The sequence below is a fragment of the Zeugodacus cucurbitae genome, chromosome 2, assembly GCF_028554725.1.
Source record: "Zeugodacus cucurbitae isolate PBARC_wt_2022May chromosome 2, idZeuCucr1.2, whole genome shotgun sequence".
Lineage (NCBI taxonomy): Eukaryota > Metazoa > Arthropoda > Insecta > Diptera > Tephritidae > Zeugodacus > Zeugodacus cucurbitae.
Window position 1 is genome coordinate 10,347,104 of NC_071667.1, and position 19,973 is coordinate 10,367,076.

General features: G+C 31.6%; 1 protein-coding gene across 5 annotated transcripts in view; it reads right to left on the reverse strand.

Moving 5' to 3' along the window:
* Window positions 1-443: 443 nt before the first annotated feature.
* LOC105212329 (uncharacterized) overlaps window positions 444-19,973 on the reverse strand; it is a 96,531-nt gene continuing 77,001 nt past the window's right edge. For 2 of the 5 annotated variants that reach the window (XR_008470972.1, XR_008470969.1), the window contains 4 exons: window positions 14,827-15,007; window positions 14,589-14,756; window positions 13,060-14,056; window positions 444-6,376 (listed from right to left, as the gene is read on the reverse strand). Coding sequence is in view for 3 of the 5 variants with exons in the window: in XM_054229416.1 (XP_054085391.1) it covers window positions 6,889-6,963; window positions 13,925-14,056; window positions 14,589-14,756; window positions 14,827-15,007 (556 nt within the window). In the remaining 2 variants the exon portion in view is untranslated. Of the gene's footprint in view, window positions 6,377-6,841; window positions 6,964-13,059; window positions 14,057-14,588; window positions 14,757-14,826; window positions 15,008-19,973 lie in introns of those variants that run through there. The other 3 variants (XM_054229416.1, XM_011184229.3, XM_054229425.1) reach the window with 3 other exon arrangements.

Sequence of the window (19,973 nt, forward strand, 5' to 3'; positions counted from 1 at the left end):
TTTTTTCTTTTGGTTTTAATACATTTCACAGTTTATTGTCGTTTCTCGACATTCGTTCTAGCGTCGAGAGAGAAAAGAATAGTTATAGTTAATAATAATAGTGTAAATATAATTAATATTATGTATTTAAATATTTTTTTTTTTGTTTTCTTGCTGATTTCTTTTTTATATATTAGTACCATGCTCTTAGTGTATGTATTTGCTTGTTTTTAAAGTTTTAAGTAGTGTTTTTTGTTTTTGTTTTTACTTTCAAAAATTATTAATTTTTGTATTTTGGAAAAATGTTTTATGTTGATTCGCTTGTTTTTATATGACAAGAAATGTGTTGGTTAGCTTTGTAATACTTTTGTGACAATTTGCACGTGTTTAGCATATGAATAATGAAAATATATTTTTGTTTTGGGTTTATTTTCTCAGTATAATGTATATGTATGTATGTTGACTTGATTTGACTGACTTTGTGCTGAATTATTTAATATTCGAATTTGTGATGGAAAATAGTTTTGATAATAATTTTTCTTCGAAGAATTTTATAAATTTTGCACAGTAAAGTATTGCTAAATAAGATAAAAATTCCACAATCTCTGATAAATGTCTTTTTATGTAAAGCTCAAAGAAAATTCAAATAAATTTGCATGCATGTGTGTGAGTTCAAAAAATAAGATAAATTGCTTTGTGTCATCTTACTATATATATTTTTTCCAATGAATTTTCGTCATAGAAATTCCAATAGAATTGCACTACTACTACATATGTGTGTGTGTGTATGTATTAATTGGAAAATATAAAAAGGGTTAACTGTTGCATAAATTTGGGCAACGTTTCTATGTAAGGGTTTGTACGAAAATTTTTAATTAGTTGATTTCATAAATTTTAATATATTTACGAAAAACTTTGTTTGTATGTAAATTAAAGCACTCTATATCTATATTAATTTATTGAATTTTATTTTTATTGGTTATAAATATTAGCAGCATATTATGTATGACTGTATGTAATTGTATGCATAACAACGGTATATAATTTCAAATTACATATGCAAGTATAAGTGCATGTATGTAAACTTTTTTGAGCGTATATACTATAAGTATGCATGGTTGTGTTTCTGTATTTATGTACTTTACTTTCATGTATGCATGTATTTATTTAGGTGCTTAAGCGAAAGTATATATGTAAATATATTGTTGCATTTGCATGTAGATAGGTATGTCTTCTTTCGCCAAAATATACCTATATTTTGTTTTATGTAGTTTATATACACATACTTTTTGCATACACTTTCTGTATGTAGGATGCATTCAATGGATGGCTCATGTTTTGTGCTTATGAAAAATTCTGTCGAGTTTACAATTTCTCCTTTGAGTATGCAATGTATGGACGGAGAAATGTCGAAAAGCAGTATGTGCATGTGTGTGTATGTAAATAATGTGTATGTATGACATCTCTGTATATGATTTTCGCTTCATTTAACCATATCCAAATTTTCTATATTAATAACCGCTTAAATTGTGGTTTTGCAAAATTCTCAAAACTCATCTCACTTTCCATTTGTGCGTTCGTTCTTTGTTCGAAAACCTTTTTAATGTTGCTGGATCATACTGATTAAAGTTGATTCCTTTTATTTTAGAAACGGATAATGCCTTAGTTGTATCAAAGCTGCGAGTCTTTTGTTTGGAAAATAATTTACAAATATTTTTAAACTTTTCTGAAATGAATGTGGAATTCTTATAAGACTTCAAGAAATTCAGATCTGGTAAAAATTTTGGTGAATGCGGTTGAATTTGTTTTTCTTTAAGCTGAACTGAAACAAGTTTGGTAATTATAATATATTTTTCGCTAGATCCTTATGTGCCAAGTTAAACTCTAAACAAATAAACATTTTCATAATGAAATTTAAATAATTTTTAAAACCCGGTTTTTTTAAACTTACTGGAGCAATTTGCGATCCTATTTAAGGTCATATTCAGTTTCGTTTTAAAACGTCTTCAATTCTTCATTCAACCCAATTTACGAAGTAATATGCATCAAGAAAGTCTTCGTTTTAGTTACTAACATTATAGACGTTAAAATTACTCACTTACTAACACTGCACACCTTAAGGAGTTCAAAAAATCGATTTTGCCTTATTAATTTCCACAACATCTCAAGAATATTGTCCATAATCTTCAAGTTGATCCGAATCATAGTTTCGGAGATACAACCTTTGGAAGGTTTGCGCTCCAAGTCACGTATTAATGTTACTCAAAATTTAAATGCGTTTTTCTCGGAACGGTGTTTTCAAAGTGGGTTGTCAAATGTTGTCGAAAACTACTCAACCGATCTTGATGAAATTTTGCACAGGTGTTCGAGATACATTACTCGTGTTTGAACGAGGGATTTTTTTTTTCAATTACAACAATGTCAAGCAAATTTTACTATTTTTTTTTTACTTTTTTAAAAAAAAATATATTGAAAATAGGCCTTTTTTACGCGACAAAACCCATGTAACACCTTAAATGTGGCACTTTTTGCCTCTCTCTGCTAGTAAGTAGTTTCACCGTAGTGAGTTTTACGAAGCGATACTTTTTTTTGAAAATTCGGGCTAAAAAATGATTGCATGTGCATCGGGATATGTTAAAAATACAATATCTATAATATTTGAGAAAATTCGTCCAAGAATGGCTACCAAGCCAAAGATATCTTTAGTTATTGAGGGCTACCAAATTTTGACTATTTGAAAAATTAAAATTTTCGAATATTTCATAAAGAGTCAAATAGGGTTTGTAGCTACATATCGCGCTATAAGGGACTATTATAAGCCTGCTCATTTGCATACTAATTTTGAATGAAAATAAGAAATATTGAAAATTAAAAACAGTTCATATTTAATATGTATATGTGTATGAATGTATGTATTTGTGCAATGATATTTTTGTTTTTTTCTTCGATTTTTATTAGCAAGCAGGTATCGTTTTTACAGCTCATTCTATTAAAAGGTACTTTGATTTTTATTATTAAATGTATTTCTTACATTTTGTGTTTTTTTCTGTTAAATACTCTTTATTAGTGTTAAGCATTACATTATTTAAAAAAAGAAAGCTATTTAAATTGTGTGTGATTACAATTTTGCTGACACTTTTCATATGCTTTTAGTATATACATACATTGCCATAGATTATTTGTATAATTACATGTATGAATCTATATATATGTGGGGGTGTATTTCCATGGAAAAGCAAAGTATGCGCAATAACTGTGTTATGCGTTTGCTTTTGTATGCATTTTAACAGAGAAGTTACATAGAAACATTGCTGACTAGGCCACCTATTGATTACTTCAAATAAACAAAAAAAAATATACTTATTTTATTCAGCCCTATTGTAAATTTCATTTGAATAAAGCATTACCATAAATTTTTATTTCCACACGAAAGAAAATTTCGTGTCATGAATTTCGTGGGAATGAAAACTTATATTCGATATTCTGTAACAAATATTTTTGCTTTGGTTTTTTGATTTTTCGTATTGGGGCTACATATGATGATTCCGTTTTTGAAGCCAATTACGCGACTGTTGTAAAATATTACTGAGGACAAAGAGCTCCCAAGATGTCGAGAACTCGTAAAATGTCGAGATTTTCCTTGGGTCAGAAGGATCTTGAACTAGGGCTTCAGCTGAGCTGGATAAAAGCTGGTCAGTCACAAGATCCTTCTGACCCAAGGAAAATCGTAAGATGTCTAGGGCGCTCTTCGCCCTCAGTAATACTTCTTTAGTTATGGGGGTCATTGACACATTAAAAACTTTATCCTTGCGAATTAGCGAATTTAGAAGTAAAAAACATATGCAGATTTGTAGTAGGTTCACTGCGTTTTTTTGAGCTTTAATATCTATTAGGGTTTTTTTGCGGACTTCCTAAAGGACTATCCTTATAATCAAAGTGCATTCCTCCTCTTGTGGGAAACAGCCATTAAACCTAACCTAAGATATATTAACAAAACACAGTTGAAGTTTTTGGTGGAAAATCCTGATATAGTAAACAGCTTCTACATAGAAAATAAGGAGAAAGTGAATACAGTTTGGAATAATCTGGATATCATGGGGCCACCATCGAAATCGATTGCAGAAAAGAACGAGATTTTTAAGCTGTCCAATGTGCGTCCGTTCAAGTTATTTTATTAAATTATCCCTTCAAATATACATGTTTTTCCATGGTGGGGAATGCAAGTCGGGCCAGCACTGAAAATTTTTATGTGGATAATTTATGCTTTTATGCTAAAACAGTCGCGTAATTGGCTTTATAAACGGAATCTTCATTTACAGTTCCAATACGAGTAATGAAAGAATCAAAACAAACACATGAGCGACACAATGCCGAAATTCGAGTATAAGTTTTCATTCACACGAAATTGAAAAAAGGCTCGTTCCTATAAGAGACTAGCGTGCGAAATTCTCTGCATTGCAAAAATATGGAAATTAGGGTACAATATTGCTATATTTCCTGCAATACGATATTATAACCATTTTTAAAACCAAACATAAACACATGCAGATACATATCGCTCATTTACTTGAATAGTGTCACAACTCAAAAAACACGATTTTTGAGTTGAGTATGCAGAAATGTGCGCATCGGCCATATTGTATAAAAATTTCATTCCGATGCGCAGAAAATAAGCGGTGAAATAAGAATGTGCCGTTATTAAACTTGTTATGTTGCAATATATTTTACCCACAATAACGACACTTCTCAGTTGTGCCAGAATTATTTATACTTTTTTTACGAAACAACGACATATTTTGTGATACAACACATATTGTCATAGGCTGAAGTTGGTTTTCTTTTCTGAAAGAAAGACATTTTTTGTGTTGGAACGATACTGGTGAAAATTAATTAAATTTTTCATATTGCTTTTTTTCAGCAAAAACGGCACATTTGACTTATGACGGCGAAATTGATTTATATTTTTCACAAATAACGACATAATTCAAAATAGGTCACATTTATGCCACAGAAAAAGCATTAGTACACTCTATTTGGTCCATTTCTGCTCAACATTGTATTTAATATATTACAGGCCACTAGATTTGTCAATAAACTGATGACACTTTTCTATATTTGCTAAATAAGAGACAATTGTAAACTTTAAATCGCTCATTCAAGTAAATGAGCGATATGTACATGTATGTGCAATAGTTATTATTACCTGCTTTCTCTGCTATGTGAGTGAGCTGCATTATTTGTAGAAAATGTTTGTATATCATAATTCTATATAATAATTATGCATGACAAAATTCATTTAATATTGATTTTTATCTTTTTATATGTATTAGTTTAAGTATGTGTGTATTTTTCCATAAAGATAACCGCTCAGTTACTATTTACAAACATTTTTTTCCGCTTTCTACTATGTCCCATATCAATATAATACAGCATAAATTTTTTGTTAGAAACGTATGAATATTATTTTGACTGAGTGTTGTTCGATTTGCCTTTTTCATAAATATCTATCGCAAAACTCTCATTCGTAAGTATTTTTTTTTTTCTAACAATATTATGTATTTTGAAATCATTAGCCAATTAATTTGTGTTTATCTTTTGGTTTTTTAGTTGTGTCTCTATATTAACATTAGTATGGTTTTATTAGCATATTTTCTAACAGTAGTGCATTACACATGCTGTCACTTATAATTACCAGAATAAGATGTAATAAATAATGTCGTCAAAACGGCACCACCTTTCAATAATTTTCTTACATCTATTTAAATATATGTGTGTAATAATAAATCCTTTTTTTATCTCATTTGCTTTGCTCTATATATACATATGTATGTATCTAATTATGTGTGTGTATGCGTGTGTTATTTTACAATTTTGTAGTATTAAATGCATCTTTTAACTGTTCTCATCTTAAACAACGTCATTCATTGTCAGCACTAGAACTAGATCACTATGATATAAATCACCAAGTCGACGCTCACCTTCAATTACTTACTTTATATTCCTCCTTTTAGCTCAATATATATGTGTGTATATATATCTATCTTTAACGTTATAATCATTATTATAGTTATTATAATATTTAGCTTAGAAAAACATAATTTAAAAATGTTCTATATATATTTATATGCAATTTTTTCTTTATAGTTTTTGGTTTTTCTGTGCTTCCTACTTCGTTTAAATTCAAAATTTTACCATTGAGCTGCTCTCGACATCAAAATCACGAGCACCATTATGCGCTCACCTGCGAATCGGACGTACATGCCCACTTTATGCGACGTATTGCGTGTCGGCTCGTTCGGTATTTGGCTGTAAACTCTCTTTCTGCTTTTCGTTTCCCAGCTATGCCAGCGATTTAGGTTCGCGACGCTGCTGTGGAAGCAGCTCTATGCAAGGGTTACTGTAAGCACATATGAATATTGTCAGTAATGCCGTTATGTTAGTGTTGTAATTTTTGGGGATTTATGATGGGTAATGAGCAAACATTGGTGGTTGGCAAACGTGAAGACCATTTAGTACATTCGAGGATAATGTTTTAGTGTTATTATTGTATTTGGTTGTTCAATTTTCGTAACGGTGCTTTAGTGTGAGTTTTGGGGGATACAATAGGACTTGCAGGCCAAATTAGTTTCAATTATTGATTATATGCGAATTGTTGATGTAAAAAAATTAAAAGTCACAGAGAAAAAGAAAATGTATTTGTATGTTAAACAGGTTTATTTTTTTCAAATTATACGCAATACCATTTAAGTGTCAGCAATGCAGCGTTTCAAAGCAAAATGGCGTTAACTAGCTCAGTTTATAAACTGCCTAAGAGCGCAGCGCATTTATTCATTTTCACTTTTGGTTAGTACTTCACACTTACTTCGCCAAGTAGTTGTTTGATTTTATTATGGCTCTGTTGTAGCCACTTTAGTTCACCTGCATTGCATCCTCGCCTTCCTCTTCGAGTATGACCGATTCACCAGGCCAAACAATTGGACGTCCCTAAGTTTTGAGTTGTGAAACTTTTTAATAAGCTTTTCGAGTGCTTCTATGGATGCATTCTTATATCATTTCAAAACTAGCTATAAATATGATTTTGTGATTAATGAGAGCTAGTTTTTATCTCTTATCACTATATGATTGTCATATTTCTTTAAGACAAACCTAGCTATTGTTTAAAAGCACTCAGTCTATGTGCAAGCAAGCTGGATATTAATTTTCTTAATTAGATAATGGATTATTTACAAATATTCGTATATACATTCTTTCAGGCTAAAAAGCATATAATTGATTTGAAAGCTCTAAAAAAGCTTAACACAGAAAAAAGCTCGGCTAAAGTTAATGTAGCTTTACTATATTTCCAACTGTTCAGTATAGAATATAAATCTGCGGGAGCTTCTTTGCACCTTTAGTATTCTTGTTTTATTTGTATTTCTTTAACTCTATTATTAGATACAATAACTACCTTTGTAAGGTGAACCCATTTCATAGGTATGCTAAAAATATTGACGCTACAACGTTTTTGTTTTATATAAATGGATTTTTGAGATGCTATAAAAACTTGTCAGAGTAATGTATACTAAGGACAAACCTGACGAAAACACAAAAGTTTCATGGGTACATGTGAAAGCTCGAAAGCATTCACACGTGAAAGATATGTAGCGCGTCTTTTGCTGAAATCGGATTATTGTATTTATGTACAAAAATAAGATTTTCTCAAAAATTTGAACATGGAAAACATCTAGATTAATCAGTTATAATAAAATCTCTGAAAATAATTAAAGAAAAAGAAAAATATTTAACCGCTATTTGCATCAGAGCCATTTGTTGAAAGTGTTGGCAATCAATTAGCCGCTTCAAAAATATTTTCGAAACAAATTCTTTTGGATAGTAGTTAGAAAGAATGTATAATTATCAATCCACTAGATAGAAGAATTCCAAGCTTTTCTGTTATATGGTATATATGCATTATGTAGCTTTAGAGAATCAGTGGCATGTTTGAATTGGATATTATATATAGGGAAATTTTTCGTATGTTGAAGGTATTTATGTACACAGCTAGCTCTAAATCAGCTATATACTTGCATCTATGTATATTTTTACAGATTAGATGTTTAATGGTTATATCAGTAGTATTCGTTATCTTGCCAGCTTAACTGCTTAATGATGAATTCCGCCGTTATTCTACATTTTAAATAGCCATTTTGATTTGAAGTTAAGTGTTTAATTTGAGTTTGGAATTGAATGTATTGAAGTTAAATGTTGAAGTCTATAGAATATAAAGCAGTTATGTAAAATAATGCAAAAATTAGACAACAATTATAATAAAAAATTAATCTAATGCCTTGAATATAACAGAATTCTTTGAAGAATTTTTTTTCATTTGAAAAATAAAAGGCATGCGTTGAAATCCGTGTATTTTATAGTATACTTCATATGTATATATATTATATTTTAATATCTTCATAATTTGGATTTCAAAAAGAAATTATTTTAAAATGTTGTCATGACACACGTACGGTTTAAAAGTATTCGAAGAAGAAGTTCTCTGTGGAATTATTAATATTTTTATACTCTCGCAACATGTTGCACAGAGTATAATAGTTTTGTTCACATAACGGTTGTTTGTGTCACCAAGAAATAAAAGAGCTGGATATGGGATTATATATGTATGTATATATAAATGATCAGGATGACGAGTGGATTTGAAATCTGGATGTCTGTCCGTCCGTCTGTCCGTGCAAGCGATAACTTGAGTAAAAAGTAAGATATCTTAATGAAACTTGGAACACATATTCCTTGGCACCCTGAGGAGATTGCTTTCGAAAATGGGCAAAATCGGTCCACTTCCACGCTCACAAAATGACGGAAACCGAAAACCTATACAGTGTCATAACTAAGCCATAAATAAAGTTATGAAAATAAAATTTGGAACATAGGATCGCTTTAGGGAAGGGCACATTTGGATGTAATTTTTTTTTTGAAGTGGGCATGACCCCGTCCCCAAATAGGTTTTTTTTTGTATATAATACGCAAACCAATAAAGGTTTATAAACCAAACTTTCTGCAGTCGTTTCTTTTAGCCATTTCCTTATACAGTCCAAAAATGAAAGAAATCGGATAATAACCACGCCCACCTCCCATACAAAGGTTAGGTTGAAAATGACTAAAAGTGCGTTAACTCACTAACGAAAAACGTCAGAATCACTAAATTTTACCGAAGAAATGGCAGAAATGGGGTTTTCGAGAGAAAGGTTTTGCGCAAGATTTATGGTCCTCTAAACATTGGCAACGGCGAATACCGCAGACGATGGAACGATGAGCTGTACGATTTATACGACGACATTGACATAGTTCAGCGAATAAAAAGACAGCGGCTACGCTGGCTAGGTCATGTTGTACGGATGGAAGAAAACACTCCAGCTCTGAAAGTATTCGATGCAGTACCCGCTGGAGGAAGCCGCGGAAGAGGACGACCTCCACTCCGGTGGAAAGACCAAGTGCAAAGTGACCTGGCTTCACTTGGTGTTTCCAGTTGGCGCCAAAAAGCAAAAAGGAGGAATGAGTGGCGCGCTCTGGTGGATTCGGCTATAATCGCTTAAAGCGGTTCCTACGCCAAATATATATATATATATAATGGCAGAAGAAAGCTGCACTGAGATTTTTTTACAAAATGGAAAATGGGCGTGGCATCGCCCACTTATGTGTCAAAAACCATATCTCAGGAAGTATTCAACAGATTTCAATGAAATTCGGTATATAATATTTTCTTGACACCCTAATGACACGGGTGGAATATGGGCGAAATCGGTTCACAACCACGCCTACTTCCCATATAACTCAATTTTGAATTCTTCTGATTCCTTCACTTTATAATGTATACATTAAGAACCAATGAAGATAGCGGAATAAAACTTTACACAAATACTGTATTTGAGCAGTGACATCACTTGTGGAAAAATTGTCAAAGTCGGACCATGACTTTTCAAGACCCCTGATATCGAACATGAAGAACTTGGTGCCTAAGAATAATTTTACACCGAAAATATAGGTAAATCTCTCAGATATTTTAATGTAATTCATTCCCTCTGAATTTTTTTCTTATTACAGTTTGTCTATGTTCCAAAAGTGGTTAAAATGGTGTCATAACTTCCCCCAGATCCCATATACCTATTTATAGATAATATAAAATTAAGTGGGCGTATAGTCTTCGATATATTGTATTTTGGTGGTAAAAACGAGTGAAATCGGTTCAGGAATTACCTCAGTCCCCATATACTATTTATGATGATTTTCGTTATTCTATTGAACTTTATTCAGAATATATGGGTCGAATTGTGTTATCTTTATAAAATTACATCAATAAATTGCGAGAGTATAAAATGTTCGGTTGCACCCGAAGTTAGCCTTTCCTTACTTGTATTAATATACAATAAAGAGTAGAACAGTTCGTGTCGTTATTTTTATACTCTCGCAACAAATGTTGCTAAAGAGAGTATAATAGTTTTGTTCACAAAACGGTTGTTTGTAAAACCAAACGAGTTAGATATAAGGTTATATATACCAAAGTGATCACGGTGACGAGTAAAGTTCAAATCCGGATGCCTGTCTGTCTTGAGTAAAAATTGAGATATCTGAATGAAACTTGGCACCGTGAGAGGGTTGCTTTCGAAAATGGGCGGAATCGGACCACTACCACGCCTACAAAATGGCGATAACCGAAAGCCTATAAAGAGCTATAACTAAGCCTAATTTATAGCTATGAAAGTGAAATTTGGTTCAACGGATTGTTCTAGGAAGGGGCATATTTAGATGTATTTTTTTGGGATAGTGGGTCTGACCCCGCCCCCTACTAAGTTTTTTGTACATATCTCGTAGGCCCTTCTAAAAGTCGCCAAAATCGGACCATAAGTATTCAAGGCCCCATATATCGGATATGAAGACCTCAGGGCTTCTAATACATTTTTTTCCGAAAATATAGGAAAATCTCAGATATTTTGAAAAATTCAGAGGGAATATTTTTCTTCTAATAACATGTCTCCGTGCAAAAAATGAGGAAAATTGGGTCATAACTTCCCCTAGCTCCCATATATGTACCAAATATTAGGGGTTTGAAACCTTTAATAGATTTTATATCACTCATATATATACCAAATATGTGAGTCAAATTGTGTGTTATATTAATAAAATTAAATCAATAAATTGCGAGAGTATAAAAGGTTCGGTCACACCCGAACTCAGCCCTTCCTTACTTTTTTTTATTTCATTTTGAAAATACATATAATTTATATTTATATTAGTATATTTATATTAGTGACATCATGAAAGAAATTGGGGGGAAGGCTTTGTTGACAAGTACTATCTTCTACTCTTTGATTGGTATGTATCGTGCAATCAGATATATTAGGTTGTCAAATATCTTTTGAATTTCGCGGATATGTATAAAGCGCTACAGAGCTCATATCTGGCAAAACTATACATCTTTGAAAGGTCTTGACATAATCTACAAAACGACGCTATGCATGAATAGTTTGGATATTGCGTTCAACAGTTATAGACGTGTAAACATAGAGTTCACTAACGCCGAAATTCGCGCTATTTTCAAATTTTCGTTAAAGGCAAATCCGCTAGAGAAACGTTCCGTGAGATTAATGGTATTTTGGGGGAAGGTACTCTATTACTTCGAACTCCGGAAGAATGGTTTCGACGATTCAGAGCGGGTGAATCCGACACCATGGATAAGCCATCCGGCGGAAGACCTGTAAAGACCGATCAAATCATATAAAACATCGAGTTGGATCGGCATGTGGCCCAGGAGAAGGGAGTTAGTCACCAAACCATTTTAAACCATCTACAGAAGGCTGGATATACAAAAAAGCTTGACGTTTGGGTGCCGCATGATTTCACGCAAGAAAACCTTCTGGACCGAATCAACAACTGTGATATGCTACTGAAACGGAACGAACTCGACCCATTTTTGAAGCGGATAGTGACTGGCGACGAAAAATGGATCACATACGACAATATCAAGCGAAAACGGTAGTGGTTGAAGGGTGGTGAATCGTCCCAAACATTGGGCAAGTCGGGATTGACGGCCAGGAAGTTTCTGCTGTGTGTTTGGTGGGATTGGAAGGGAATCATCCACTATGCCAGACGCTTAATTCTACCATCTACTGCGAACAACTGGACCGCTTGAAGCAGGCGATCGAGCAGAAGCGTCCAGAATCCTTCAACAGGAAGGGTGTAGTGTTCCACCAGGACAACGCCAGACCACACACTTCATTGGTGACTCGTCAAAAGCTACGGCAGCTCTGATGGGAGGTTTTATCGCATACACCATATAGCCCGGACATAGCGCCCAGTGATTACCACCTTGAACTGAAAAGAGGCTTGTGAAAAGTGGCTGTCCGAGTTCTTCGCAAATAAGGAGGAGGCTTCTATAAGGGGGTATTATGAAGTTGCTGTCTAGATGGAAACAGATTATTTGAACCGATCACTGTAACACTTTTTATTAAGCATTGAATAAAGAGCAAAAAAGTGGAAGGGAGATATTTGGCAACCTAATATAACTAAATATAATGCCTAATAATGGCAGTGGAGAGACTTCCATAGAAACAGGTTCCTTTTCACTTGTATTATATTTATTTTTAAATTCCAGTGGATTTTTATGTTTCGATTAAATTATTAGGAATGATAAATGATATAATTGCAAGTGAATTCTCAATAAAAACGTATTTAAAAATATATATACATATGTACAGCTTTCGTACTAAATTGGAATTTTAGAGGCTTATGTCGTACATTTTATAATTAAAAAAAAAGTTTAGAAAATATAATTAAAATATAAATGTGCATGTATTTATGTTTGTATGTGTATTTAGAACTGTATGCTCATTTACTCCTTCAAATATCTCACCAAGTATGTGTATATGTAGGTTGTTGCAAGGGTTTTTCGCAAGGCATAAAAAAGGAATTGAATTAAATTACATTCCATGCATGCATTCCGAAAAACATTACCAAAATGTTAGAGTAAAAAATTAAGTACAAATTGTATGACATAGGTAATGTTATCATGTTTCAAAGGTGGGTAGGACATACCTAGAAACTACGTTGAGCGATTCAATGCCAAACGACTAAAACGATCGATGAAATGTCTACTAAACGTGTGTGGGCTCTACGGTAATTTAGCACTTTTTAATTATATTTCCATTACAATTTTACATTACGAATTTATTGTTGCGAATTACATTTGTTGTTAGTTTTTGTTTTTAAGTTTCATCTTTAATTTTAGTGTTGTTGTAGTTTATATATAGTATACTTATATGTTCGCTAGAGTTAAGTTGTTTTATATTAAAGTATTGTAGTGCTTGTCGTGTAGTGCATATACATGTTATGTGTGGTATAGCCTCGTATATAAGTATATACATATATATGTGTAAATGTAGAATATATGGAATCCCATAAATGTTGTTTGCTTAATTGGATTTTTCTGTTTCTAGTTCGAGCTTGGAGAACGAGTACTACATATGTGGACACAAGCAATAACGAAGCATTTGAAAGAGGTTATAAGTAAGTACAAAATATGTTGAGAGTAATAAATTTCAAATAAGTAAAGTGAAATATTTAAATATATATGTTGCTGTATCAACAATTGCAATAACTAGTTTTTTGGTAATCTTTAATTTTGCGCTGCTTTGCCGATGTCTAAGCTACAAAAAAAATGTTCTTGAGTCCAATTGTGTAAACTAATAGTTGCATAGTTTTTTGTTTGAAATCGCTAAGAGTTTGCAAGAATATTTTTTTTTGAAATTAGATTTGTTTCTTTGGTATAAACCAATTTTTCTATTTGTGCCTTTTGCATTTTGTTCTTTTTCTAGAAAGCTTGTGTGCTCTATAGTTTGAGTGAGTCAAGTGATGCAATTGATGAGCGCCTAGATAGACCTAAATTAGTGGGACAACTGACCAGTGATGTTGTTCCAAAGAGTTTGTACCAGCCGATGACGATATTTGATAAGTTCAAATCGTCGAGCATTATCTGTGCGACACCCATGAAAACTTTCTTCTCGATGCGGCCATAGTCACCCCAAACGGTCACCTTGAAAAGAGGAAGAAAAGAAAAACAATTTAAAATTTCTAAATGCTCTAATAAAAGAGAACTGTATGTTGTAATAATAAATATATCTATATGCGATTTTGATCTAATACTAGAGCTCTTAAACTATCCTAGCCTTGATATCACACTTTCAAAACCTTAATATTGTTACTGTTATCAATTGCGGTGCGGTGCTGTGCGATGGAACTGAGTTATACGTCCTGCGCCTAATTGTATGTTATACTTTTTTTCATCCCAAAATAAGAGTGATATCTCGCAGAGTCTACTCAAGGCACTCTCGCTAATGCAGTCAGTTATCTGATAAATCCGGAGAGTTAAAGCTACACTTCTTTGACCGGATTATTGAATTTGGATTCATGCTTATATCATATATTTCTTAAGGATTTTAAACATAAACCAATTTTCTTATACAAACCCTTTATAACTCTTCTTATTTCGCCCACAAAAGATTAATTGATTTAACCTAAAACTAATTTGTTCCAACGATTACAAAACAAATATATATTTAAATTACCTGCAAAATGCATCCCTGGTATGGCTGCTTGAATACCAACTGTTGCTGATATAGCGGATCCAATGTGCGCCTTGCCGTCGAAGTTTTCATCTTGTCAATGCAACGTTTGCCGGAAACCAAATACACTTTAACATAAGGAGCGGGAAGCATTTTCGACGTCGGCTTTTGCTGCGAAAAGCAATGAAAAAAAAAAATCAATCAACGGTTTTGCTTTCAATAAATTAGCAGTTTTCTTTACCTGTAAGCCTCTAGCGCGTATAACTTCTACTTCTAAGAAACCCTTTTGATGGCACATTGATAACTGTATATCACCTAGTGATGGTGCGCCCAACACTTGTCGTCCAACCAATTGGCCGGGCCCCAAACCGTCTATGAACTCCGACAGCTGTCCGTCGTTGCCGCGCAATGATGGGGAAAATCTACGCATTTCACAATTTCGCAGAATTTTTTTTATTTGTATAATTTTTTCGAAAAAGAGAGAAAATTCATATTAGTAGTCAATTGTGCCAATTAACTTGTGCAAAGTGTGTGTCTGTGTATTTAAATACATACATATAAATACACAAAGAAATATTGCAGTAAAATACGATAAAATAGGGATTTGAGAAATTTCCAAAGAAATAATATTTATATATTGTAAATAACATTTGAAGAGCAAGTATACAATATCAATTTACAAGTTCCAGTTATACACAGGGAGATATAGAGATTTATATATGCATGTGAGTATACGAGTATTTGTAAGTGTATTTGGGTTGTGACATTTATTATTCTTGGTATGTAGATGGTAAATGGTGATTGTGGTAGGGGTGTAGATTGTTGTAAATTTGAATGAAATTCACACAAAGCTATAAGAGTGATTTGTTGCATGCTTTTTGAAAAATTGCAATCTATCTGGAATATTTCATCTATAAATATGCATATTTAAGTGCCTTAGGTGCTCTAAAGGTGGCTGTGGTAGTAGAAAATATTAAAAAAAAATATATATATTTTTTTATATATATATATATATATTTTTTTTTTTTAATATAGATACAATATTTTAAATACATGCTTAGTAATATATGTAGATATTATGTAATAAATTTATTTTAGGAAAACAGTAGAAAAGCCTTTAAATAGAATATTGTAAATATATAATTTAATAACTTAAAATTTTAGTCTTTAGCTACACAGGCTCACATGAGTATACTTACGGTAACGATTTTCGTTTGTTTTCAAAACAAAACTACGTTTTTATTAATTTGTTTTAAAATATGGCTAAAATCGTTACCGTATGTATACTTATGTGGGCTTCTGTATATAAATTTAGTGGAAATATTTGTAGGAAAAATAATATATTTATTCATCTGAAAATAAACCTTAAAAAGGCAAAAAACATGCTTTAACGAGTTTAACCTGACTTCAGTTTTGAGGTACATTTGGTTTTAACTGGAAATATTATTTTCTGTTATGCTTAAGGGGTTACATGGGTTTCGTGGGTTCAAAAAAGTGGCTTATTAATTTCTACTACATCTCAAGATTATTATCATAAATTTTCAACACGATCCGAATAATAGTTTCGGAGATACAGGAAGGTGTGCGCTCCAAGTCAGTTATTATTGTTACTCAAAACTTTAAAAGCGTTTTTCTCGGAATCATGTTTTCAAAGTCGGTTGTCTTCTGTTCTCGAAAACTTCTCAACCGATTTTGATGAAATATTGCACAGGTGTTAGAGATACAATTTACTCGGGTTTGGACGAAGGATTTTTTTCAATTACAACTATTAAAAAAAAAACAAAATGTCAAGCAAATTTGACTGACATTTTTTTTTTTAATATCTGCCAAAATTGCAAATTGTAATTTTTTGGTCTTTCCTTCGTTCAAGCACGAGTTTGTGATCTTAACTAGAACACTAATTTTTGATTTTTTAATTTTAGATGATCCTGTCACCATGGACGCACCAATAGGTCACCTGAAATGACGTCACATTGGAGGAGTTTTAATTCTTTTTTTTTTTAAATTTCAGAAAAAAGTTTGAATTAAATAAATAATTCTTTACATAGAAAAAAAAATATTGAAAATGGGCCTTTTTTACACCATATGACCCCTTAACACTGAAGCTGAAGCCCATACAGACAACAGATTCACTATCTCTTGATTACCCAGGTCAATACTAAGCAACTAAGTGCAGTAAGATATGCAAAGGATGACATAAAATTAAAATTAACATTATAGTTAAAGAGCGTCACCAGCTAATGCTTCATTTTCTGAGAGAATGGAGTCAAATTACTGGAGTCATTTGAATTACTTTGTTTGAGGTTTCATGTTGTGGCAACAAGAATTGGGATGTGTTTTTGAGCAGAATATCTAAGGATTCTTCGATTTTGTTACATATTTCAGTAAAAATTGTATCTTTTTTCTAAGAAGCTATAGAAAGTTTACGACATATTAATTTCTATGATCTGTATATCTAAATAAGAGAAATGCGTCTACATTTTTGAGAAGCACTGTTTAAAGCATTTAGCTGCATAGCTCAAATGTATGCAGCAATTCGATTAATAGTGTTTAACATATGTATAACGTATTTTGTGGTGAATTTATTTAAAAAAATGGTTAATTTGAAACGTTCGTGAAATATATATATAGTTTCTTTAAAGATATTTAATATCTCAGTATATACAGTAGAAAACCTCTGGTTTGTTTACATTAATTTTCATCTTTTAACACACCACCGAGGCGTACTTGGGTTGTGTGCTACGCTTTGTTTGCTACAATTGTAGTAATTCGGGTGTTGTGCCAGCATTTAATCTTCACAAAAATTTTAAAGTCCGATGAACAGTACTTAAATAATTATTAAATAAAATAATTTTTTTCATTATTATTGGAATTATTTTAAATTATTTCGCATATCTATTAAATTTTATGGTGGTATTAAATGTTATTTATTGATAAGTTAGTTATATTTTAGATACAAGTGTATAACGCGATTCAACAAATTTTTAAATCTTGCATTAAAATAAAAACATCCCTGGGTTAGTGACACTGAATTTTGCGCTTTCAAATTTTAAAAGATTTAATATTACTATGAAACAATTTGAATAAGTTTCACTAAATAACCTTGAAAGAGTATGTATGTCTGGTTCAATATAGTTCTTGGCAAACTTTTCAAGTTTGGCAATGTCTTCCATAGATAGTAAGCAATCTATTAGACATTGTATGTAAATTGACATAATTGAAAACAATTTCCTTCAGAGAAATTCATTTTCATATTTATATGGTTATATGTATAATAATGAATATTTTAAAATGCACAATTGTTTGCTGTCTTTAACACTTTTCGAGAAAGGGTAGACGCCTATACTTTTACAAAATAAAAAATGTAGGATTCGTCAAACTTAGTAAAAGCTCTTGAGCTTTTATAAATTTCATAAAAAAACTTGTACTAGTATTAAATGACTATTTTGATTCTTGTTACTTTGGACCCGATGGTTTGAAATACCTATTCAATAGGATCATGATGTATTTTGTTTTAAAAATTTTTAATAAGGAGGCGACCTCGTATCATTTCAAGCTCATAAAACTTTTGTATACTTCAAAGCTTTGTCATTCAAAGCTTTTTAAATATAAATATTTGTAAATAATCTAAGTAAAAAATAGCAAAAATGGATTTTATTTTTAATTTTGTGTCAGTGAAGTTTAAATAAATGTGGCCAAAAATAACTTACCACAGAGAAGTGCTTGTATGAGAGCTGTATTTTATTCTCACCACTTATAAAATATCTAATTTACAGTAAATCAATTTTTTGCATATAATATGACACACATTGATGTTAAAATCTTCTATAAGTGAAATATAGCATAAATAAATAATTTTATATAAGACAGCAATATATGTATATAAAATTTGCTATTTTATAACTAAAGTTTTACTAAAATGAAATACTCAATATATGCAGCTCTGTGTTTTCCAAGATGGCGGCTATCTTACTACCGAGAATTCCCCACGAATAAGGTTTTCTACTGTATGTACTGTGTTTAATATGTTCAAACTATAAATGATAATGTATACAACTGGTTCTGAGCAGTCGGCTAATTTTGACATTTATGTATACTAAAAAAATGATGAATAAACAAAGAAATTGCGAGTAGATAGTAGATTAGTTGTCTGTTATCACTTTTCAGTAGACATGCATAATGTATATTTGGGTAGACCGTTCCCCAGCGGACCCTAAACCCCCGCTAGTGACCTTACAAAATTTTAGTGAAAATTGAGAGTATAAAATGAGTAGTTAGATCACCATGTTTATTTATTTTTTCGTTTGCCTATCCTCTAGTGACATGCGTTATGTATTTTTATTGGTATTGTGAAAAAATAATAATTAATCTGTACATATTCTTCATATTTTATATATATTTATTTATAGTAATATGTTGTCTCATGAATAATGTTTAATCACGGTAGGAAAAAATCGTATATCAAGAAAGAAAAATGAAATAAATGAAATGATATATAAATATTTTTAAAAATATGTATTCATTTAGCTTATAGCTTATTAATTATGTCTTTAATAATGGAAAATATGTTATCTGTAGAAGCATATGTAGAAAAAGTTTTAGTGTACATGCTAAATAAATAAAAAATTCTTAAGCATAAATATTTCGAAAAAGCTGAAGGTGCATACATATATACATAAATACGTAAGCAATTGTTAATATTTTTATTTTTAAAATTGGTTTTAGCAAAAAAATCAGTTTTAAATAAAAAAAAAAACAAAAAAACAAAAAAACAAAAAATAATATATTTACTCATACAAATATATACGCACAATACTTATAGATTGCATAATGAAAAATAAAATAATATAGATTTACAGCGAACAGAGAAAACAAATGTCACTTCAAATTGCACATAAGCACAGAAAGAGTTGAGCGAAATATCTGAATCACAACGAATAGAGAATATCAAATTTCGTGCTGATTGCCGCTGCGCGATGCGACCACGAAGAAAGGAGCACAGATGAAGCGAAAAGTAAAAGAAATTTAACTGAACAGTTCAACACAAATGTCCACTTTCACACAGGCAACTTCTGTTGCTAATTCTCGGGCGATTCTCTTTTGCTGTCGCCCCTTGCGTTCACACGAGCAATTCTTGTTCGACAACTCTGTTCGTATTTTTCTGTCATTTTCTTTCATATAATTTTCTCAACTTCTTGTACGCATCGTTTCCAAGCAAAAAAATATATTTCATTAACTAATTTTTATTGTTATTCTAAAATGAAATACTCAATACTCAATACTCCTATAAAACTAAGAATTGCCTCGACAAAAATTGCCCGTGTGAAAGGGGTCAATGCGACACAGTTGAGGCAGTAAATGGCGATAGATAGACGTTGGCGAAAGATT